Source organism: Bubalus kerabau, chromosome 4 (genome assembly GCF_029407905.1).
Source record: "Bubalus kerabau isolate K-KA32 ecotype Philippines breed swamp buffalo chromosome 4, PCC_UOA_SB_1v2, whole genome shotgun sequence".
Taxonomy (NCBI): Eukaryota; Metazoa; Chordata; class Mammalia; order Artiodactyla; family Bovidae; genus Bubalus; species Bubalus kerabau.
Genome location: NC_073627.1, coordinates 126095709 through 126121215, shown reverse-complemented (window position 1 = coordinate 126121215; position 25507 = coordinate 126095709). Strand labels below are relative to the sequence as shown.

At 39.1% G+C, this 25507-nt stretch overlaps 1 protein-coding gene across 3 annotated transcripts in view; it reads right to left on the bottom strand.

Annotated features, from left to right (window-relative positions):
* Window positions 1-25507, bottom strand: part of UNC13B (unc-13 homolog B) — a 208364-nt gene that overhangs the window by 72642 nt on the left and 110215 nt on the right. The window contains exons 10-11 of one of the 3 annotated variants that reach the window (XM_055578450.1): window positions 13091-13405; window positions 10748-10838 (exon numbers count right to left, since the gene is read on the bottom strand). In XM_055578450.1, the coding sequence (XP_055434425.1) occupies window positions 10748-10838; window positions 13091-13405 (406 nt within the window). The other 2 variants (XM_055578452.1, XM_055578447.1) reach the window with 2 other exon arrangements.

Below are 25507 nucleotides of genomic sequence, written 5' to 3'. Positions count from 1 at the left end.
ACATGCCCCAACTACTGAGCCTGTGTGCTGCAACGGAAGACCCAGAGCAGGCAAACATTTTTTTTTAATTCTTTTAAAAAGAAAATATCTTACAAACAGCCCCAACAGTACCTAGTTGTACCCACTTATTAGCTGGCTTGATTTTTTAAAATGGAATAACTATATTAGCTGCTTCCTTTTAAATAACTTTTGCAGATGAATTCTCTCTTACAGAGCAAGAATTCCTTCCCAAACAGGATCAAATGCTCCCAATCGCTGGATAGTCACATAAGCAGCAAGAGTGAAAGCAGAAGAAAGCAGAAAGGGCTGCTTTGTTACTTATTCCTTCCATACACATTTACAAAGTACTTCTCTTTGCTAACACTGTGTCCAGAAAATACCACCAGCAGGAGTGAAGGCCTGCTGCCAGAACCTGACACCCTCCTCTGACTCTAGGTGGGCTAATGATATGACAGCATTCCTCAGAAATGTTCCAACATACTCCTCAGAAACCAGAGCCAAACTCCACCTTTTGAAACAAGGCGTCCCAAATCCCAGTCCCAGATGTGACGTCTTATAATTCTCAAGGTTCACTCACAGTTTAGAATGAGATCTAAGGTTTATGGAAGAACAATTACTGATAACCACCCAGTTTCAGGACATATGGGTCCAGAATATTTCAGAGAAAGATTAAGCATTTCCCCTGATAAGTACACAAAAACAGCAAAGTGTTTCCACAGTGCCCAGGGTAGCCTTTGGCCTGCTCTCCCAGGCTCCTCAGGGTAAAGCACTCCACAGATGTTTTTCCTTGCAGGTCCCAGAGAAGCACCATATATAGACAGGTTCATCTGAGAGATCCGCATAGCAAGTTATCCCAGGAACACCACGCCATCTGTAGTCTAGAGCCCTGTAAGAGCCTGAAATCCTCGGGACTGGCTCTATGCCACTTCAACCATCGGAAGTAGCGTCACCGGGTTCCTATTTGGCAGCAAAGCCTCCAGCTGTGCTCCCCAACACCTTTGGCGGGTCACTAAGGCCTAGGCTAGGGAGGTCATGAGAAAACCCTGACAACACTTCAGTAATCAGAACCCCACTGATGACTTAGGCAATTGTGTATAAAGCTCTGCCCTCAAAAATGCATTTTTCTATGATCTCACCAAAACTATGGAGAGGGGACAGTTATTATTCCTAATTTTACAGCTAAGGAAACTAAGAAATAGGAAGTACTTTGTTCAACTTCTCTCAGATTTTGAGACTAAGCTACTGCAAGGACCTAGTTCTTTGTATTTCTAGTTGAGGCCTAAATTTTATTAGTAATAGGGATAAGAGTAAACAAATACAAAAGGCACTGGAAATCATGCATGGGTCTGCATACAGCAGCCTAGAGAGCATATTTCCCACCAACTAGACCTTGGGAAATAAAAGATTCTCAGCTGACAAACACTGATGCTTCTGAGCCATCTTCTTCCCCCTTCCGCCCAAGTTTTTGTCTGCTAGGGCTGCTATAACATACTACTACAGACTGGGTGGCTTAAGGAACAGAAATTTATTCTTACAGTTCTGGAGGCTAGGGGTCCAAGATCAAGGTTTCAGCAAGGCTGGTTCCCTCTGAGGCCTCTCTCCTTGGCTTACGTAGACAGCCATCTTCTCTCTGTCTTCACAAGACCTTCCTTCCGTGTATGTGTGTGTCCTAATCTCTCCTCACAAGGATACAGTCAGATTTCAGCAGGGACCATCCAAAGTACCTCAGTTTATTGTAATTACCTCTTCAAAGGCCCTATCACTGAATACAATCACATTCTAAGATGCTGGGTATTACAACTTCAACATAGGAACCAGGGAGCGGAGGGCAATTCAGCCCCTAACAGGTAGAAAAGGTAAAATCAGAGCTTTTAGGAATTTAAAATGAAAATTCATCAGGAATTTAAAAGGCAGGGGAATAAAGGCTACAATCTAGAACCAAAATCCAGGCACCCTGCTGTTTTCCTTTCTCATGTCAAGAGTCTTTGGACTAGAGTAGAAGGAACATTCTAGTTGTTGGCTTTAGAGAAAAAGAATTAAGCCAATCTCAGCTTTCATCCCTGCTCTGGCCTGCTGCCTACCTGACATGGAGTACATGAGCAGAAGGACCATTTGAGTCCTTTCCGGATATTTCTGCTCAGTTCAGTGCAGATGGGAGAAGAAGAGGTAGAGGCCTTTTCTCTGTGTATAAAGGAATACGCAACAGCTTAATTTCTTAAGGATATCATTACTATTACCCATTCAGCTTCATCTCTGGAACTTCCCTCTGCCTCGTTTTTACCAAAACAGTTAAATTCCAAAGACTGAGCTAGATTTGTATATTAAAATAACAGAACAGGAGGTGCTGATACTATCAGGCTGTAGCAAGACCTAGTAGCTCAAGGGCATGCTGTTATTACTAACAAACTGGGCAAGTTTCTTCCACACCCTGTAAAAGCAAATAACATCTTACTGCTTCAGAGGCTCCGGTGATATTGCCAATTTCCTCACAGACATTTAAGAAGTGAGCAGAGAGGAAATTCAGAAAAGGGAGACTGAAGAGACATCAGAGAAGATGAACACTAGAGATGGTTTCTTAGATGTAAAAACAAGAAGGAGTGTGCAGGCACATCAAATACTGCAGTGAGTCCAATAAGATAAAGACTTGAAAACAACCACAGGATAAGGTAGCAATGGACCTTCACAAACACAGTTTTAATGAACTGACAAGAAATAATCTGGAAAAAACTTTCCTCAAGTGTATGCCTTGGAAAATAACTCCTACAGGATGCTTTTTCAAATCAGAGTTTCATAGTTTAAAAAGTTTAATGCTCTATATTTTTTCCCCTCTTGAAGAATCACAACAAACCTAAATATATTCAAGTTTCCGAGAAGTCCTGTGATAAAGCCATCTGTTTATGTTGCACTCTATTGGAACTCAGTGTTTTCCAAATGTCTTTGACCATAAAACTCTTTATCAAATGATAAAGAATCTACTAACATTTCTAGAAAATGGAGTCCTATGAAACACACTTTGGAAAACAGGGTTCTAAGATGACGGTGGTAGATACTAGTATTAAGAAGCCTCTGGAGTTAAATAGGTCTGGATTCAAATCTGGTTCTAACTCTTACCACACAGGTGATGCTGGACAAGTTTCTTTCTAAACCTCAGTTTCTTAATCTACAAAATAGGCCTAATCACATAAGCCTAATTTGTAGAATTATTGTAGGGATTCACTTGGATAATGCATGGAAAGCACTTAAAATAACAGTCTTCAATAATGATTACTATGATAATGATGATGACAAGGACTATGGAAAGTAATTGAGATTAGAAGGAAAACTGTGATGTACACACTAACGTTTTCAATGACTGAATGGGGAGTTATGCAGAAATTGAGGTCTAATTTCAACAAGGAAGGCAGGTGTGAGAACAGTTTATGCAAGGATCTAGTAATGGCCTTGAAGTGGCAAAGAATGCCAGAGAAAACCAAACCTCATTCCTGATCCAGTAATACATGGGGCATTTTCAAAAAGGCATAGTCTCCACATAAAAGGGCTTTAATGAACTGACAGGTTTAAGCCAGTAAAGAATGTATCTGTACTGGTATCAGATATCAGGTAAGGACTCCACAGTTTTCCAAAGGACAGACAGGGCCTGGAGGGCTCTTGTCTAAGAGAGGTCTCTCTAATCTGTGAAGCGGCAGTAGGGCCTTTTCTTAGGTAGGGCTTACCGTAAGTCTGAAGCGGGGTGCTAAAAGCTGTGGTTAAGAGAGATCCAAAAGTATTGGGGTTTACTACAGGATTTGTATTGGAACATTGTGGAAGTAGCAAAATATCAGAAACAACCATCTAATTGAGATCCATCAATAGAGAAGAGAGTACACAAATTGTAATACATCCACAGAAAAAAAATACTATGCAGCTATTTTTGAAATGCAGTAGCTCTTTATGATAGGGAAAAATCTTCAAGATGCAACAATAAATGAATAAAAAGTGAAGGACAATGTATGCAATACACACAGACACATGCTTATAAATGCAGTTTACCTCCAGACTGATTTAAAAGACACAGGTAACAAAGAGATGGGGGAGATGGCCTGGAAGTCTGAAGCAGGAGGAAAACTTTACATTATACATATCTTTTTCATATAACTTTACATTTTTATATTTATTACTTATTCAAGTCATTCTTTAGTTTTTTGTTTTATTTTTTTTTTTTAGTGTTACAATAGAAATCGTTAGGGAAAAGGCTGAGAGATTTTGAGGAAAAGGAAGGATCACTGTGGTCTCCATGAGGGCAAAAAGCTGAGGTAATAAAAGTTAAGATAGGCAGACATGATCAGAGCAAAATTCCTGGAGTTTAAAATTACAGAAAAAGTGCTTCCCTTGTGCAACTAAGCCTAAGACATGGGGTCCTCAAAGGCCCTCCCTTGAACCTCACTATTTTCTGAAGAGGAATTAATTTTTTAGGGCTTCAACAGCAGCACAAGGTGCATGTCTCTTTGCTGGGGAGAGAGTCACAGTCAGAAGAGAACTTTGCAGGAGAGAGTCAGTTTGTTCTGTCTTCATGATCTTTCTTGAGAAAATGTTGATTCATCCCTCAAGCTAACCAGCTACAATCTTGGACCTCTTGGGATGGCCCCATTTAAACACGAGCCTTCTAATCTATTTGCTCAGTTCCATCTCTGCCACTGACTCTCCTCCATCAGCTTTCTTTAGCAACCTAAGAACTTCTGTCAAGTCTTCCTCATGGCCTACCTCCATGCCATCTCCTTCACTGTCCCTTCCACCTGGAACACCCACCCACCTGCTGCCACCACAGTCTCTGTTTCTAGAGCTAAAAAGTCTCACCTCCTCCCCCAGATTTTTCTGCAGCTAAGCCAAATAAGGTACAGAATCACATCCATTCCACCCACATTACCAACATTACTGCCTCAACAGCATTAGCAATGTCAAACACTCATTAAGTACATATGGCCAGGTACTCAGCCAGCCCAGATACAGAGATGACCTATATGACCTCTTCCCTTAAGTTGCTGACAGTCTTACAGGAATGGCATAAGGGTAGCTAGGTCCATATGGCACTTTCTCAAAGTCTATTGAATGCACTATCAGCTAAAGAAGTGTAAAAGATCTACAAACCTATGCTGCTGCTGCTGCTAAGTCGCTTCAGTCATGTCCAACTCTGTGCGACCCCATAGATGGCAGCCCACCAGGCTCTGCTGTCCCTGGGGTTCTCCAGGCAAGAACACTGGAGTGGGTTGCCATTTCCTTCTCCAGTGCATGAAAATGAAAAGTGAAAGTGAAGTCGCTCAGTCGTGTCTGACTCTTAGCGACCCCATGGACTGTAGCCCACCAGGCTCCTCCGTCCATGGGATTTTCCAGGCAATAGTAGTGGAGTGGGGTGCCATTGTAATCAAAAAATGCCAATTAAAACAAAGAGATACCATTCTTCTTATGCCAAATTGACTAAAAATTTCTAAAACAGTAATACTCAATCTTGGTGCAAGACATTCAATTACTGAAAGTATAAACTGGAAAAACTTTTCTGAAAACACGGGTAGAAGCTTATCATAAACCTTTAAAAGGCATGCACTTTTAAACTCAGCAATTTATCTGACTACTTTCAGAAAGCTAAGTTAAATAATCAGAAATGAAAAGAAACTTATGTATAATGATATTCATCATAGCTTTATTTATAACAGTAAAGAAATAAGAGGAACTGTTAAGGAACATCTACATGATGGAATACTGTAATCTACCAATAATCATTAAAACATGCTTTTGAAAAATACTTAATAACTCATAATAAAGCTCACAAGACAATGCCTAAGGGAGAAAAATTCTAAATTCACACATAGTAATATAAACTCTGTTAACTTTATATTAATGTATATATAAATTATATAACATAGCTAACTTCAATAGTTAGTATTTTGCTGTTATTGGCTTTAGGTGCTAGGCCTTGGGAAACTTTCTTTTTAAAGAATTACGAGAAGATAAAGAAGTACAGGGAGATTTCTGTGGAAATGCTAATGGGCTTTTCTGATGATTTAAGCATCCATAAAAGACTGGCTAAACACTCTGCCAGGTTCTATATTGAGCTCTAGAACAGCAGCAATAAAAAGCATAGCCCTGGCATTCAAAGATCTTACAAGTACACAGGATAGATGTAACAGTAAACAAGTAACTCCATTAAATGCAAATTTAGCCAAAGTACATAGTCTCTCCTTATGCTGGGGCTATGTTCCAAGACCCCAGTGGATGCCTGTATGTATATATAAATTAACAGTAATAATTAATGATAGAACAATTATAATACAGTTATCTCTCAGTATCCACAGAAAATTGGTTCCAGGACCTGCCATGAATATCAAAATCCAAGGATGCTCAAGTCCCATAGTTGGCCTTTGGGATTCAAGGTTGTGCCTCTGCAGATTCAACCAATCAGAGATTGCATAGATCTATAGTGTTTATTTTTAAAAACCCACATATAAATGGACCCATGCAGCTCAAATCCGTATTGTTCAAAGGTCAACTGTATACTGTAATAAAATTTATGTGAATGTGGTCTCTCTTGCTGTCCTAAAACTGTAAAAACCTAATGCTTTTTCTAATTTTACTAAGCATTTATCACACACTATGACCACAACTTTTGCAGTTTGAGGTGTGACAGCAAAACTAGCGTGAATTTCTTTTTCCTTCTTACCAATTTCATGGTTAGAAGATTCATCCTAACTATAGATCTTAGCCACCTCAATGTATCATTTTTTTTTCCTTATTTTAAATTTACTTTTTAAAAAACTTTTTCTTTTGTATTAGAGTATCGCCAATTAACACTGTTGTGATAGTTTCAGGTGATAAAACAGTGAAGGGACTCAGCCATACATATACAAGTATCCATTCTCCTCCAAACTCCCCTTCCATCCAGGCTGTCACATAACATTGAGCAGAGCTCCATGTGCTGTACAGTAGGTCCTTGTTGATTATCCATTTTAAATACAGAAGTGTGTATATGCCCACCACAAACTCTTAACTATCCCTCTTGCCTTTTAAAAATCAAGAACTTTCAACCATTTCTCTTAAAGGAAGCACTTTACTGCTTTTCAGTGGTATATATGAATTGCCAGACATATACACACACACTACTTTTATATAAGAATAACTAATAAGAACCTACTGTATAGCATAGAGAACTCTATTTGGTGCTCTGTAATGACCTATATGGGAATGAAGTCTAGAGAATAGATATATTGTACATGTATGGCTGATTCACTGTGCTACACAGCAGAAACTAATACAACATTGAAAATCAAATGTACTCTAATAAAAAATTAATAAAAAAATAAAAGAGGAAAAGTGAAAAAAACAATGAATTGCTAGCATCACTACTCTTGCACTCTGGAGCCATTATTAAGTAAAATAATGGTTATCTGATGACAAGGACTGCCATCTCATGACAGTCAATCGGAGCTGAGACGGCTACTAAGTGTTTAATGTGTGGGATATGTTGAACAAAGGGATGATTCACATCCAGAATGAGAAGGAGTGGGACAGCATGAGATTTCATCACACTACTCAGAAAAGCATTCAATTTAAAACTTAAGAATTATTTCTGGAACTTTCCATTTATTATTTTTGGACTGTGGCTAACTACAGGTAACCAAAACTGCAAAAGGCAAAACCAAAGATACAGGTGGGAGTTTACTGTATGCACAGAGTCTGGAAGTTTTATCCAAAAACTGACACCTGACTGGATATAAAAGATGTGGATGAATAGTTAGAGACACAGAGAAGGAGAAAGAGTATTTATTCCATGCATGGAAACAGTAAGTACTTTGAACAAAAGATTTTATATATTGGAAATGTTGACTAAACAGAGTATGGAAAGAAGCAACACTGGAAAGGAATGTAGTCTATATCATTGCTATTCAAATTCTTTCTGCAAAGGATCTGGTTTTTTTACTCCCAATATGTCATGACATTACTAGTAAGAGTTTAAGTTGGTGGAAGGCAGATATACTTTGGGATAGTTATTAAAGTTTTTCACAAATATCCCAATCTATCTATTTCAAGGTATACCATTTGCTTGAAGTTATATATGATTATATAATTTGGTTAAGCCATAGAAATGTGAGCAAAAGTGACATGCTGTATCTTCTGGGCCAAAGAGTAATCTGCTATGTTCTCTTTCATTTGTTATCTTTTCTTTCCCTCCACCACCAATATCGGCAATGTTCTAGAAGCTGGCTGATCACTTACCCTGGATTGCACAGAAGATAACAAAGTAGAACTTCTCAACATACAGGATGATAAGAAGCATGAGCAAAATAAACCTTTGTTGTTTTAAGACACTGATAAATGGAGAACAATATTTATTGAAATTATAAACACATATCCCTCAGATATATTTGAACACAAAAAAAATGATGTATGTAAAAGGTAATCATTTGCAATATGGTTTGTTACAGCAAATGGCCCAAAAGAACCAAATGAACATCAACAGAAGACAAATTAAATACTGTAGTTCATTCATACAATGAAATATTATGCAACCACTTAAAAAGAAAAAAGTTCTCCTAGAGCTAATATGGAAGAATCTCCAAGTGAAAAAACAAGATATTCCCTGTGTGTATAACATACCATTTTTTTTGGGGGGGGGGGGTGGTAAAGAAAAAAGGGGAGATTAGAATATAATTCATATTTACTTACACCTGCATAGGGAAATTCTATAATAATAAGAAACTAACAAAAAATTATTATCTTAGGGCAGATAGGTGGAACTTCCAATTACTCAGAAAGAAAGTCCCTGGTGCCATACTTAACTTACTGTCTCACAACCTCAATCAATCTGCCAGCAAATCTCATCTTAAGTATAAATGGTGTACTTCTGCCTCTATCTTCAGCTGTTATCAGATCCTTCTTTAAACTCTGGCTTCCCTTCCTCCTCTTGGCCACACCTAATCAGCTTTCAGTTACATGACCTGTGTTAAGAATATATTTACTACTGTTCCAATATTCATTAAATTGCAATCATTCTTGGTTACTCTTAAATAAACCATGCTTTTCTCTAGATGATTCCAAGCTTTGGCAACTGCTTTTAGCTATTCTTGAGAGACTCTGAATTGCCTCTTAAAAGGCCTTAACAAACCGCTCCAATACATTCTTGTTTTTCTCATTCAGAACTCTTCTTCTACTGGAGGTTATTTATTTTCCTTTATTATAATTATAAGACCCTTACTTTTGAAAAATTAGTAATAAAAAACTGATGGAAAAAAATGAGAAATCTCTTCCTTATAGTAGTATGCCAACTAACAAATGTAGAAAGGATAATGGAAATAGAAAGTTACCATTTGGCAACCAGCGTTTGTGGTGGTAGATTCAGACAGGAGTCATACATGGATCCTTAGCCTGTACATGGAGATTTGATGAGAACGAGATACTGGCATCATCTAAGAGTACGGAACCACAAAACACTTATGAATTGCCAAGAAAAAATGGTGCCTAACAGTGGAGAAATCTAATTGATACAACCTTAACTAGGTGATTAAGGTCAACATTACAAGGGGTAGGACAGGCTGACAACATGTACTTTCTGATGCAATTCACTAAAAAGAGTCCAATATACCATTTTTGTGTAATCCCTGCCAAGGAAGTATGGCCTGAGTCTGGACATGAGGAAACACTAGACAGACCCAAAGTGAAGAATACAAAGTGAAAGGCCTATAGTATCCGTCAAAAACAAGAGGAACTGTTTCAGATTAAAGGAGATTAAGAGACAAGATTACTAAATGCAACATGTTAGCCTGAGTTGTATCCTGGACCAGAGAAGAGACATTGTTGGGATAGTTAGCAAAAATTTGCCTGGGGTTTTGATGACAGTGTTGTCATTGTGGATTTCTTGGTTACAGTGGAGAGCAGCCTTGCCTTTTTGTAAAATACAAAAAGGAAAACATCATGCCTCTCCCTTTCTCTCAAATGGTTCAGCAAAAGATTAATCATTATGGATGCAGGGTGATAAAGCAAAAATAATACAAAATGTCAACAACTGGGGCACTTTGGTGAGCAGGATATGGGAGTTCTTTACACTGCTGTTTGTCAACTTTTCTCTTAAGTTTTAGGTTATTTCAAAATAAATTACTTTTAAAGTGTGTTTACACAGGTAAGCATGCTTCATTTTTAACAGCTGCCAGGTATTATAGTACTGACAGCCACTTGTCATCATTTAAAAACCACCTTTCTGCCTGAAGACTGACTACTGAAACACAAATAAAGATACTCCAAACTTGCAACATTGAAAATGAAAAATATTTCTATTTTTATTTTTTTACATTAGTTTAGATATTAATGTGTTGATGTTTTGGACCTTAAATGAGGGGACCCCACAGAAATTTCTGAGTAAAATTTCCAACCCTGTAAAAGTCAGCCAGTGGCACTTGAACTGGCTGGCCAAAGGAAACAATAACTAACCCTAAGAGGCCCTGAAACAGTCTCCTATCCTAAACTCGAAATAGCCTCTCCAGTGATAGTAGTACCAAAACAGCATTTAATAACAGACCCACCAGGTCTATTTGAGTTCCATCATTTAGGGTAGAAGGAAGTCAACAGCTACCTCCCCATCTCTTAAGGCTCTAGCTTACTTGTCATGCATTCCCAGAGGCACACTATAATATGACTAATCACTGGCTGCTTCTTCAGCACCATATGTCTCCCAATTTCAAAGCAAAAACTGTCCCAGCTAGAACCGGAACAACAGACTTCCTACCTCCTGCAGCTGGAGTCGAACCTTGGTAACTGCTCGGATCCAGTGCGCTCTGGCTTGGGTAAATGGCGAAGATGCAGTCTCCTCAGGAAAACTTGTAACAGAGAAAAGAATGTTCGTTAAAAATAAGCCCAGGCCACAGGATGACAGTGCTCAAGTCAAAACTGCCAAATACCTAAAATTAAAAGGTTTGCATTCATGCCTATACTTGTCTAGTGATTCAAGCCACTAAAACAGCATATCCTGAACATCCAACATGAAAAAAATTCTTCTCTAAAATGACAATTGCTTTTAGCTTTTCATCTGTTCCCTCTCTTTCTTTCCCTTTTTCCACTCACCTGATGAGGCAGCTCCTGGAACAGTTAGGGGTCAGGATACTAAAAGCAGTGACAAGGGCCCCTCAGTCAGTGGCTAACATGGAAACGGTGCAGAGAGGCGTGGAGTAGACCTCTTCCCCGCCCCTCAGGATGGCCACTCTCCCTTGGGGGCTCTATATAGCATCCTGGGGGCAGAACTGTGTTTCCGCAAACCCTTTCTACTCCACTAAGTGTTTTGGAAGGCCTATCAATTCCTAGTCTACACCAAAGCACTAAGAAAAAAGGCAGAGCCCTCCTCCTGCTGTGATCTTGTTCCTTGAGCTGCCTCAGGAACATCCTAAGTGCAAGGAACAACACACATAACAAAGGAGCTCCGAGGCAGAAACACTAGCCTATATTAAACAAATAATCATCTAGGTTTTACCTGTGGAATAGTGGTTCATTCTTGGTGATGATGCTTCTCCCCTCGCTCACTGGCATCTATCGCCAAGGCAGTAAACAAGAAACCACCATACAGACACACAAAATATATGCTAGGCACTGATGCCACTTAACTGCATCAGTTGTTTTAAAACATCTGTGGGCACTTCTGAAACCAGCCTGGATGTCACTTGCACAGCTAGGATCTGGGATGACAAAGCCATGAGAGAAGGACGGGCACTTCTGCTGCTTGACCAAGAACCTCTACCCAGACAATAACATCTTTAAAGTCCAAGGTCTACAAAGAGCTATCTTTCAGTGAGTTGTCAGTCCAGTTAAAAAAAAAAGCTGGTCCAGAACTCAGTCTCTCTGATGTCTTGTCTACTAGATGAGCCACCAGAGACAATTAAAAATCAGGAAAACAAACAGAAAATAATTTTCTACCTTCGAGTGGTACAGTAGAGGCATCAACTGTTTTCTAACTTTTACCATATAATCAGTGTTCAGTGCTCTGATCTTCCCATGACCTTGAAATTTGAGAATTTAAGTCACATCTAGCTCTTGTCACTCTACTCCAGTGGTTTTCAACTAAGGACAGTTTTGCCCCTCAGGAGAACTCTGGCAATAATATCTGGAGACATGTCTGGTTTTCATACCAAGAGCTGCTGGTGTGAAAACACGTAGTGTGCAGACATGTAGTGTGCAGACATGTAGTGCACAGAGGCCAGGGATGCCACTAAACATTCTACAAGGCGTACAATAGCTCCCCATAACAAACGATAATCTGGCTCAGGGAGTCCCCTGATGGCCTAGTGGTTAAGATTTGGTGCTTTCACTGTAGAGGCCTGAATTCAACCCCTGGTCAGGGAACCACACCACATGCTGCACAATGTAGCTAAAATATCAAAAACAAAACAAAACAAAAAAACGAAGAAAGAATTATCTGGCTAAAAACGTTAATAGTGCCAAGACTGGGAAACCCTGCTTTGCCCCAACCTATCAGCAACTCACTGACCAATTTAGCTCAACAATAACAATACTCAAACTCAGTACTAAGCTTCATTATGTGACTGTTAAAAGGACAAGTTTAAAATTTTCCTTCTTCTGGATACCAACTGCCAGACGTACTGCTAGGCCCCAGGGATACAGAAAGGTGATTTAGATCTGGCTTCTAGATCAGTTCTTTAACTGTCTCCCAGATTAGTCAAGAAAAAAAAAAAGAAAAACAATGTTCACCAAAAAAATTTAAACATTAATAGGCTAGGAAGCCTGTTTTATTTGAAGCAGCTCCTCTGAATGAAATAATCTTCAGGGCTCAGGTCAGTTTCAGACTCAGAGGTTGTCATACATGGGGTCAACTAGTAAGCCAAGAACTACAGACTCTAGAAGGCCTGGTACACTGCAGCTACAATGTTCTTCAGAGTTCCTCCAAATACTTTGGTAATTACACCAGAAAACAATGGAAGCAGTGCAGAGATAAGCCTCAGTATTCTGATCACAACCATACCCAGCTGCAGGGAAACAAACAGAGCAATTGCATTCTGTCAGCAGTACCATAGGGCAGGTACTGAGGAAACCATATGAGGTCCTCAAGGTAGCCATGACCTACCTCTCCTGGGGGCCTCGGACAAGGTCTTTGTGTAGCACCATATCTGGGGGTGGATAGGCTGTGGCATCTTCTTTCATCTCCTTGGGTTCACACACTCCCCCCTTCTCCTCTTCACCTGTCACCTCCAAGGCTTTCTCTTGTTCTCCAAAACCTACTTGTCCATCTCTGGAGAGGCTGCTGGAGCTGTGGCAGGAATGAATGGAGTCCCTCTCCCGACGGTCATCATCTTGTTCATGACACTGGTCCAGTTCACTTAACTGAGAGCTTCCTTGACTCACGTTACAGGAGGAGCCATACCTACTACTGCTGGTGGGGCTGTGAGAATGAGAGGAGGACAGATTAGTAAATAAATACAAACTAAACACTGGAACAAAATAATGAATGAATCCAGGAAATAATGATTCTATCAGTGGCAAGGATCACAAACAGGAGGTTCCTGGGAAGAGAGGAGCAAAGTTCACATTCTAGAAGAACTAGGCTCTATTCAGCAAAATCACAACAAGGAAAAACAACACAGCATGCTGGGTTCTCCAATAGCACTTAGCCCCAACCCTGCAACTGACTTTGAAGAATTTTTTTATCTTAATCTGCTATTTTGTAAGCATTAAGAATTATTCAAATAGTCCGTTTATGCCTAAAATTCTCTGCTCGAACTTCTTAAAAAAAACCTGTCCAGTGGCTGTAATCAAAGTTTTCTAATTTTCACAAAGTAAAATGGATGGATGAACTCTACTCCCTTTTTCTGTTACCTATTAAATTGAGAACTCTTTTCTTCCTCTCCAATTGGAAATATAAAGGTCTGTTCCTCAGAATGTGCAAAGGAAAGTGAACATGTTCCTTCAATTGTCCCTCAACCATCTGCACAAGGTAATGGAAGCCAAATAGAGGCTAGGACAAAGAACTTCCTCAGGGAGAATGGTCTCATTGACATGAATGTTACCGTGGTATCCCTGGTAGCATAGGAAGTATCCCAGAGCCATCTATAACTGAGTTCCTCTCAGGTCATGGCTCGGTTTTGGACAAAATGGACACAGTCCAACTCCAAGATCTGAGTCAGGGCCACATTAATGCATTTTTGTTCCTGAAGAGAGACCAGCACAATCCCCTATCTCAACCACCTGAATTCCCATACCTGGAGAGGAAATTTGTTCTCCTGGTATAAGAGGCATAGAGAAAATGGCAGTGAATCGTGACTGTATAGGAAGAATAGCATTCAGAAGTTACTCCCTTGAGCCATACTAAATTTTAAAGACTCAGTCCTATTCAAAAGAGAGGGACCTGGGGATGAGCTACATGACCTATCCTAGCCCCATCTGGATAGTTCCATCCCAAGTCAGGGGCCCTTCATTTTAATTCTGTGTGGGGACAATAGACAAGGAATTCCCTTGCCAAAGAGTCAAGCTTTAACTAAAGGGCTAATGTTTATTGTTCTCCAGTGTTATTTTCCCTCCAGTTCCTCCCAATTATCTGGTGTTTCCAGGCTGATTTCTGATTTTTCATCCCATAGCAGTAGGAGAGGTACCAGGCCACTGTGCTGAGTAGTTCCTAACACACAATCTTCAAAGTATTTGACCAACTTCTTTGGACTGCTTTGAGCCAGTGCTCAAGGCAGCACTCTTAAACTGTCCTGTATGGTACATCTTCTTAGGGGAAATAATAGTACGCTTTGCAGGTGGACCCTGTACAATGCTCCACCATAGAGCACAATGCTCCACAGCAAATGATAGCCCTGAGCTCCTGGGAGACTCTACCAAAAACACCTAACAAACACCAGTCTCATGGATGATAAAACTCAGAAACTGGAAGAAGCTATGCAAATCCATATGGAATAGGATATACAGTATAGATTATTCCAAGCCATCCTTTGCATTTTATATTCTACTTAGTAATTTCATTGCCACTGGAGAAAGCATCTTAGAAGACTTGGAAAAGCAAAGCAAAGTAGATCTCTCCCAGCTATTACAGATATAGGTGTTCAAGGCCCAAAGAAGCATTCAAGTCTATCACATGGCTGTAATTATTAATAATATATGCCACTCAATGACTTGCTGCCTCTTCTTGCCCTCCCTTCTACATTATTCAAGGCAGAGCAAGCCAGAGTAAGTAAATCCCAGAATTTAGCCTTTCCTTTAACCAGGAAGCGCATTGTTCCAATAAGTGAATTATATTTGGTAGAGAGAAGAGATGACAATATCCACATATTATTTCTTGTTATTTAATGCCTAACATGAAGCTCAGGTGCTGGGAAAGACACAAGGAGGATAAAAAGCAGGCTATGGTTAAGCTACCACTAAGTCATTGCATCATAAATGGTCAATTCCTTAAAATCATTTATGATGCTTTAGTTGAGAACAGGCCTTTTGCTGGTCTTTGGTTCCTTGATGTCCAGCAGAGTAACTGGCTGCTGTACATTTGAAACACAGCCAGTGCTAGCAGGCTCTGCCTCCTCTTCATGTGTTTCTGGTTGAAGTAGCTCAGAGACAGTGCAGTGTTGTTCCTCATGACTCTCTGAAGGACAGATATCTTTGGTATCCTTGTCTTCTCCAGATGCTGGGATTTCTTGCTGGTTTTCCACTTCTCCAGGCCTTGAGAGCTCCTGAGTACATATACTTGGCCCAGCCTCCAGCTGCTCAGAAGTCCCAGAGGGCTGAGTCAAGATCTTAGCTGGCTCAGCACAGGCCCCAGACCTTTGAGAAGACTCCAAAGTTTTGTCAGTCTCACCAGATTTAAGGTCCTGATCACTGCTTATAGCCAAAGCTGGAGAGGAGGATTCTGCAGGCATTTGTTCAGAGTCCCCTTTGTTCTCTTTCAGCCATGGAAATGAAAGATCCAGCTTCTTTCCAAACCTTAGTTTTGAATCGCTTGCTACTATACTACTCCCCTTCCCCTCACTACCTCCCTCAAAGAGAGTTGACAGCTTCTTAAAACTGGACATTAAACCAGTCTCTGCTGCTCTACTGCCAGTGGAGGAAGGAGAGGAAAAGAACGAGCTCAGTGATTTCCCGTAGTCAGCAGCAGAAGATGGGAAATAGAGCTTTGGCCAACTGGTCACGTTTGGGATTGGCTGCTCCGCTTCCTGGGGGACTGCAGGTGAGTCTTTCTGGGCATCAAGTATCTCACAATGTTCTTTGGCACAAAGCACAGGTTCCTCCAGTGGAGGGTGACCTTGGGTTTCCGGTGTGGCACTCTGGCTGACACTTGCCTCACTGAACAGCGCTGTTTCTAGTGAACTGGCTGCCTGTAGCTCTAAGAAGTCTTGGTTTGCGGAGATGGATTGCATATCTGGCTCTGGCTCAAGAGGAAGAGGTGGCTGAACTGGAGGAGGAAGCTCTTTGGCAATCCAGGTAGGATCTGGATGCAACTGTATTGGCAATGGGATATGCTCTGCTTCCAATGATGCCTCTGTGTCTGTAGCCTGCAGCATCCCCATGTCTCCTTCATCGCTCAGAGACAATACTCCTTGCCCAGTATCATCCCCTGAGACAGAAGATGCACCCTCAATTATTTCAGAATGTTGGGGTTCTGGAATATTGTCTGGAATATTATTGTTTTCCATTTCAGTTGTTAGTTTAGGATCATCTGTCAAGGTCTCCAAGTCTGACTCTGCACTAACCACAGTCATTCCACAGTCACTGACCATAGATTCTGAATTGAGTGCTCCCAAGGTAACTTCTTTACACAAATTTTCTGGAGGTACTGACCCTACAGTATCTCTGAGACTACCATTTTGAAGCAATGCAGTAGCTGGAACGGATGATTCTTGTTTGCATGTCTCTGGTTTGGGACTTTTAAAAATTCCAAATAACTCACCTTTGAGAGGCTGAGATGATGTATCAGAAGAGAGAGAGAAAAAAGAATTTTTCTTTGGAGGTTTAGGAGAAGAGAAAAGCCCGGAGAACGTTTTGGGAGGTTCAATTAAGGACCCAGAGAAAGATTTCACTTTGGTCACAAACCCCGAAAGCATTTCTACTGAAGAGTCCAACACCGATTTGTCTTCCTCTTTATCTGTACCTTGACTCTGGAGGTGCCATGTACCTCCTGGCTCCACAGAGGAAGAAGTTGGCTCCAGGATCTTTGTTAAGACCTCATCAGGGGCCTTTTCTAATGGCAAATTCAATGGATCACTAGTAAATCTTTCATTTTGGTGGGAGTTAGTACAAGTGTTTAAATTGTTGAGCTTTTCAACCAAATGGCTATCATGGGAAAAAGAGCTGGGCAGTGAGTCATTCATGGATGCTTCTTGTATAAAAGCTTCTTCGTGGGTAGATATCTCAAGGGTCTCTGGACCAATAAGCAGTGTTTCAGTCTGTGCCTGAAATCCTGGTGAATGAGGAACATTGTCTTTTTGTGATTGATTTATCTGGAAATCTGAAGATGTCCTTGGTCCATTACTGGAACCTAGTTTTCCTGGATCATTCTCCTCTATGTTGAGCTCATCTGCAAGAGAGATAATCTCAGTGGTGTTGCTAATGGAAACACAAGAAGCCATTTGCTGTTCATGAACTACTTCCTGGACCAGGCTATCTCCATTGCCATTAGAACCTTCTTTAGTTATTGTACCACTCATGTCCACAAAAACACTTGGCTTCTTACAGGGCTGGGAAGTCACTGGAGCAGTAGTTGAAAGGCTCTGTTTTTTCCCAGGACTCTGCTGCTTTTCATCCGAAAAAGACAAGCTGAAGAAACTGAAAGAGCTTTTAGGAGAGGCATCCTTCTTGCTGCCTGAGTTAGCAGTGGGGAAAAAGGAAGGAAGTGTGAATAGCCCTTCTGCTTGAGATTTGGTTCTAGGTAGAGCAGCAGAGGCTCTGTTCTCAGATTTTTCAGATCCAGTCAGGAAAGAAAATATATTCTTTCTTGTTGGCAATTCTGGTTGGGAGGGAGATGTTGTGGCAGTTGAAAAACTGTGGTCTTTGTCAGAAAAATGATCTTGTTCATTTGAATTTCTTCTGCTTGGAATATCTAAAGATATTTTATTACTTCTTAGGACTTCTGTCACTATAGACATACCACTGGCTTCTACTGAAGAATCTTTGGAACAGTCTTTGAAACCTGTTGAGAAAGATGAATTTGGTGACTTGTAGGTTAGGTGGTCTCTGGAGGGTACCTCTTCTTCAGTCAAATGATCACCCTTGATCTCCTTAATTGCTGGTTCCTTTAGCTCACTGTCATCAATGGTAGTCTGCTTGTTCAGACCTCTAACTCGAACTTTCCCTTTAGAGGAAACTGGTGCAACAGGAAAGTTCCCAACATCCTGTCTAGCTAGATGTGTGGCATTAGGACTAGACTTGACCTCTTCCTTATTAGTCACCGAAGAAACAGCCACATTTTCCGTTGTTTGTATAGGAGACACACTGCTTTTAAAGAAATCCCCTAGAGTACCAAAAAAATTTGAAACACCAGGAGATTCATTCTTTTCCTGAGATGATATCTTTCTATTTTTATCATTATTCTTTTCTAAACTTGGTGATCCTTCTTTATTTACTTGGGTTTTAAACAGGTTCAGAAATCCAGATGACTGCTTCTCATTTTCTGTTGCACTTACTGAAGGGTATTCTTCCCGGCCAAAGAGTTTCAGCGCGCTTTTAAATAAAGTTCTCTCAGACTCTTTGGAAGATTGGTCCTGGGGAGGCTTATAGTTCTTGTGTTCATCCCTACTAAACTGTGATACATGGGAAACTGAAACAGAGTCAGCTGTAATCATCTTGTCATCTTCTATATCTGAGTTATCCTGAGGAGTTGCTTGGCTTACCTGAAAAACAGGTTTTAACAAACTTTGCTTTTTCACAGGCATGCTTTTATTTAAAGGGGATTCTTTCTTCATATTTTTAGTAAATTCTAGTTGCTGAACACTGGATACTATTTGTCTCTCTGAATCCTTCTTGAGAAGACTTTCTTTCTCATTTTGAGAGTTACTCTCTAGTTGCTTACTTGAGATTAATAACTGAAGACTGTCATTTGTTACCTCTGCTAAGTTTGACTGCTGATCTCTTTTCTCTGTGGCTGATGACTTTAAGGCTTCACTCTTATCAAAATTCAAAGTATTTCCAATTGAAGCACCCAATGCAGAAAATAACGAAGTCACTTTGTTCAATGATGACATCTCTTCTGTTTGCTGTGGGATGTCAGTCTTATTTTCAGGAAATGTGTTAGTCTTATCTTCTGAAGAGGAAACTTCTTCAGAAGAAGACTGGATCCAGTGGAAACTAGAAAGGTTAACTGATGAATCCTTAGAGAGAGGCTGATGTTTATCTCCCTTTATAATTTCATTTTTATTTAAGACATGATTACCAATAGTTTGGGGCTGATTTCTGAGATCCAATATACATTCAAAGTCTTCAGAGCCACATGGCCTTTCTTTAAAAGCTACAAAATTTCCTTCAGACTTTTGAGGATTATAGCCTGAAAAATCTAATAGTTGATTCCTTTGGTCATAATCTGACTCAAGTACTTGTGAAAAGGTTCCTAAATTTAGATACACTGGTCCCTCACTTCTTGGCAAAACTACAGATAAATCAAGTGGGTCATCATTTGGTTCCTCTTCAACATACCACAGTAATTCATCTTCCTTGTCAAGTACTTTAAAACTGTAAGCAGAAACAGTACAATCATCCAACATAATACTTGACAGATCATTTGTCACATTTTGTAAGTCACAATTCAAATACTCTTCATAAGAAAAATCAGGTATAAATAAATACGCATACTGCCCAGTAGAATCAGTAAGGAAAAAGTAGATATATTGGCCATCATGGAACATAAAATATCCATAATCACCATCCTCTGATGGCCACCAGATTCCATTTTCAAGACATGACAACCACTCCTGATATTCATAACCAACACTTGAAAAAATAAAGTTTTCATCCATTCTTGATGAATCTAGGTCAACTATGGGGCGTGTACTCTTCTCATAACCTGAAGAACAACTTAAGTCAATGGGTAATTCTTCTAGTGAATTCTTAGTCTCATTAATTGGAAAATAACAAGAACTTCCATATAATGAGTTAGCTGCCCACATATCACCTCTTAATAAGTAATCTTCATTAAATGCTAACTGGTTGAATGATTCATATGGTAAGTCACACCAAATGACACTGTTTGGATTTGTTCTCCCCTCCGAGATATTTGCATTTTGATCTTTTTGGCAAAAATTTATTGCTGAGTTTTCTGAGTCAGGCCACAAGAAAACATCGGTTGATGGAAATGTATTTTGATTCAACACATAATATACTGGCTGAATTTTTCTGGAATTTTTTGAGAAATCTTTTATATCAGAATCCCAGTCATAACTGTCCATGTCTTCAAAAGACTGATAGTGGTTTGAATGACTAAGAATATTAGTATTTAGTATAGGTGAAGTTGACTTGTTAGAATTTTCATGTAGTTTTGCCTCAAGAACATGATGTGGTATTTGCCTCATAGGCAAAGATTTCTCTGATAGGTTCTGCTGTGCAACTGGAGTGCAGTGAAGTACACTGTTGGCAGAAGAGGGGCAATTCTTTTCACTTTGCTGGTTTTTCCACGTAGGAGGGCAATGATCGTCAACCCCAGCATCAGATAATGGAATGTCTTCTTCAGGTAAAGTCAAGCATCTTTTTATAAAGCCAGATGTTTCTTGTTTTTCACGATTCCTCTGGTTTTCAGAAGTCACACATGAAGTAACAGGGATCTCATCCGAGGATAAACGTTTAGTTCCATTCAAACCTTTTAGGTCACCTAAAGACATGGACTTTGCTGCATCTGGTTTAGAATCAGTCATACTGCTACCGGATATCAAGTTAGATATTCCAGAGAATAGGCTTGGGGTATTATTCCTGTGAGGAGAGTCATCTTTTTTCACATTTAATTCTTGTTGATTAGACAAGTTTTCTAAAGAAGAAAACCTGTTAAACAGGCTAGAAAAGAGTCCTCCTTGGGTTCTTTTCTCAGAAGCTTTGTCTACAAGTTTGTCATCACTCGTTTCATTAACTGAGGTGGGTTTTGAAGTGGTAGAACTAAATGCTAATGAAGAGTCTGGTACTGTTAAGGATGTCACTTGTGTAAGAGCCTTACTTTCTTCTAAAGAATCTGAAGGTATATGTTCTTTGGACACATCTCCAGGAATGTTTAAGGTATCTCTCTCACAGTTCTCTACTGCTGTGTGGTCACTTGAGTTTAATTCCTCTATACTCCCAAATTTCCCAAGATTACTATTAATATTTGGAGCCGAATCACACTTTATTTTAGTAAGTGTGGCATCTTCAGAAGTATTTATTTGGTCACTCTCATTAGATGTCTTTATATCACCAAATTTCCTTAGATTACTATGAATATCTGGAACTGAATTAGGTTTTATTGAACTAAGTTTGGTATTTGCATGGCAGTTTCTTTGGACCTCTTCATCAGTGGTTACTGCTGAGCCATGAAAATTCTGGTCATTGACAGTTTTATGACTGTCAGTGAAAGAAAATTTAAACAAAGGAAACATGCTTCCTTTCTCTTTTAAATCCTGCTGCTTTTCAGAATGACTAAGAACTTTGAGAAATGGAATATGTAATTTTCCACTAAAGGAAAAGGAACATCCATCTTTCTTAGGGTCCCTTTCCCATCCATCTTCTTCCAACTGGTGAATTTTCATAGAGTCTGACAAAGTCTCCTTTGAACAGGTCTCAGGGGAAGTGAGCAAAAACTGGCTAAAAGATTTTCTGAGTGGCTCCAGGAAATCATCACCAGTAATTTTCTTTCCCTCTAATGGCTCTGAAGATGCCTCTTTATTTGCAGTTCTACTCCCAGCTACACAAGGATGTTCCAAAGTATCCTTGACACATATTTTTGGTTGCTCTGGTGACACAGACAGATCTGTACAGGGTTCTCTTTCCCATAGATTCGCAACATCATCTTTCTTACTTGCAGAAAGAGCTAAGTTAGAAGGTTCAAAGGCTGAGTTAGAAAACAACAAATCCTCACTTACGGGCATTTGGTGGTGGGGAGTTTCTCCATCACTCCTATTTAAAGTGACAATGCTACTGTCATTGCCAAGGGTATCTTCCCTTTGATTTGACCCCAAATCACATACAACAAAATTTTCCTTTCTTGTTGACTTGCTCTGGTCATCATCGTTTTTGGTTTCATCCTTTTCCGAAAATATCTTTAATGGATTTAGCATGCTGAAAACAGACTTTATAACTGAACTCTGACTCTGTGGAGCCGAGTCCCTTCCACCAGTTTCTGTTGCATCCTGAGAGTTTAGATTTCCAGTTGTACTGTCCTTGTGCTCATTTTCAAAAGTTTTGTCCACTTTGCGAAAGTCCTTATTGTCAACTGTTTGAGAAGATATAGGAGATGGAGATTGTACAGAAGGATCCTTCTCTGATACTGACCTGGCTCTGGGTCTAGATGGCAAATTACTCACCCCTGTTTGATTGAGAGTTTCTGTTTTCTCTGGAACTAAATGAACCAGATTTTCCACAGAGGTTGTTAGATGCTTTGTGCCTGAACCCACCTTTTCTGAGAGTGAACTAAATAAAGATCCAACAGCACATTTCACTCCATTCAGCTCAGGGAAAGAGATGGCCTTGTCCTTCTCGTTCTTGACAAGGTTTGAAGATGGTATTTGATCCTCAGGCATTTTCTTTTCTGCATTATTAATAGTACTATTATGTTTAAGTGTTTTTTTAGTTTCTGAAAGGGAACCAAATTTATTAATCTCCTCTTCCTTTTCTGCTAAATATTCTGACACTGTTTCTACCAAACACTGAAGCTCATCCATTGTATCAACATAGTCCTCCTTGGGTTCCTCAACACAGGAAAGGGTCATCTCTTCCGTGGGGCACCCAGACAGATCTCTAAGTGTGTCACAATTCATCCTTTGGGATGGGAATGAAGGATATGCTCTATAATATTCTTCTGGAAAACCTCCAATATGATGGACACTGGATGGATGACATGTTGGTGACAGTAAACCTTCCTGCTTATCAGAAACAGGAGAACCCAGAAGTTCATCTGAAGTACTGCTGGTAGAATCTTCAAGAATATCTAATGGAGTGAAATTAGTAACATGCTGGTTTAAGTCAGATGACTTTTCATAGTTCTTAAAACAACCAGGAAGATCAAAATCATGATTTTCTAAGTTAGCAGCCCACTTGCCACTCTTAACCACAAATCCATTTTTGTAGGGATGCAAAACTGTGTAGTTTTGTTCCTTCTTTCCAATGTGGCAAAAGTCACAATTTCCAGTGTTAGGATATATACTTTTAAAGTTAGTCTTAGTCCCTGATTTATCATCATATTGTCTTCTTTCACTGTCTTCAAAATGACTATACAAGGGTGTTTTTTTCCTTCTCCTATCTATTGTATCATAGTTCTGAGGATATCTGGAGAAAGCAGGCATTTCAAACTTAAGGTCATAATTAAAGGCAGCAGAGAATTCTGTCTCTTGGCTTTGAGATGGTGCCTTTTTTGAATTCTTGTACTTTGGTTGTATTTGTTGGTTGTAATATTCATCAGTTTTCAAAAGAGTTCTCACTTCTTTTACCTTTGCTTCCTTTAAGTTTATGTTACTGTCTTCTAGAAACTCTTGAGACATTTCCCCCTCTACCTCCTCATATATACATTCTTGCTCTTCATAGTCAACATCAGAGAAAGATGGAATAATTCTAATTTTGTCATTTTGAGCCTGAAAGCCTTGTCTGATGTAAAGAGAAAAATGGAGGAATAGTAAGGCAAGAAAAAAAAAGGAGAAACAGGGAAAAGGAAAAAAAAAATTGTAAGATTCAGTGCATATTCAATGAGAAAACTAAAATTAGTAAAATTATCTGTCTGATAAAAACCATTCAGACTGAAAAGATATAAGGAAATCCATACATTCTTAATTCAGCATTATAACAACATAGTCAAAAAGTTTTTTCCACATCAGAGAAAGACTACCTATAACAGCTTTAAAATACTTCACTTGCTACCATTAACTACTTAGGATCCTACTGTTTTCTAAGAAAGAAAGAAGCAAACAATAAGAATATGTTCCATCAATATTTAGAATGTATTTATAATGCCAAAGTTTAGAACTGTTACATAGCCCATGAACATATATCAAGGGATATCAAGAAATCTAAATTTCCTGATGAATTTGGGTCTGAGAAGCCACCAAGCTGTTAACTTGCTGAAGGTTGTATTTTAGGTAGTATAGCCAAGAATATGGTCAAACACACTACTTTTAAAAAGAAAAATATGTAGAAAATATAATAAAAATTTTTGACTACTATAAGTCAAACCTTGTCACAGTACCAAAAAGAGAAAATTATTTAAAGTATCATAATTTGTCATTTGTGAAACCTAAAGGCTGTATGCATTGAGGATCACAGTGAAACGAACATATTTTGCATACTGATTACAGAATCAGAAGCTACACATTCAACTTCAGTCAGTGAATACAGAAGACAGCCAACCTTTCTTTCACTGAAGTTAAAGACTGCCTATTTCCTTTGTACTGAGATGGGGTGTAGAGAAGGCCTGCAGACTAGGAGTCTGTCAGCTCAATGTGTTCTTCTATAGATCTAACATCTGATAGCATTTATTTAGGAAACAGAAACAACATCAAAGTGTTACTTAGCCACTAAAGAGCCATCAAGAGTGAGACGGATATTCTTTTGATACCCCTCAACACTAGAGATATGCTTAATAGCTCACAAAGTCCAACACCATTGTCAAACCTCCAATTATGCATTTTTATATAATATACATACATTTCCCATTATTCTGGTTATTCCCATTATTTGGTTGAGTGAGGGAAACCAATTTACACATACATATATATGTGTGTGTGTGTGTGTGTGTGTGTGTGTGTGTGTGTGTATATATATACACACACACACATAAAATATGCAGTTTCATTATTCTCAGATATTCTCAAAAAGTCAAACTAACTCACTCCATCCTAGAAGAAGTCTTTATCATTGCAACATAAATCAGTCAATAGCCATGGCTGTGGCAATAGAAACTATTTATTTTTACATTTCTAGTTTACTAGAAGGTACTACAAACTGTTGGTTCAATCAAGGATTTTAAATTCTTCCTTAAAAGCCCTAACTTAAGGTCTTAGACTATTTCCAAGAACTTAGTATTTACAGTAATAGAAGTTTAAAAACCAAACTAGTGATACAATTTCTTCAAAAAATTTTTAAAGAAAAATCAAGTCAAAAATTTGTTAAAAATGTCGGTAATACAAGTTTACTTAAAAATCATGTTAACGTCTCCTTTGCTGGAGATGCTAAAATATTTACTCTTTAATCTCATTTCATATACTGATACAGAAAACTAATCAAATTTATATGTGATCAATTAAAGAAAAATTTTAGGAAAAAAAATTTACAACTTAAAGTACAACACTAACGCTCTTCCAAGTGTTATTACAGCAGTGATAACAAGGTAATGATCAGGTAA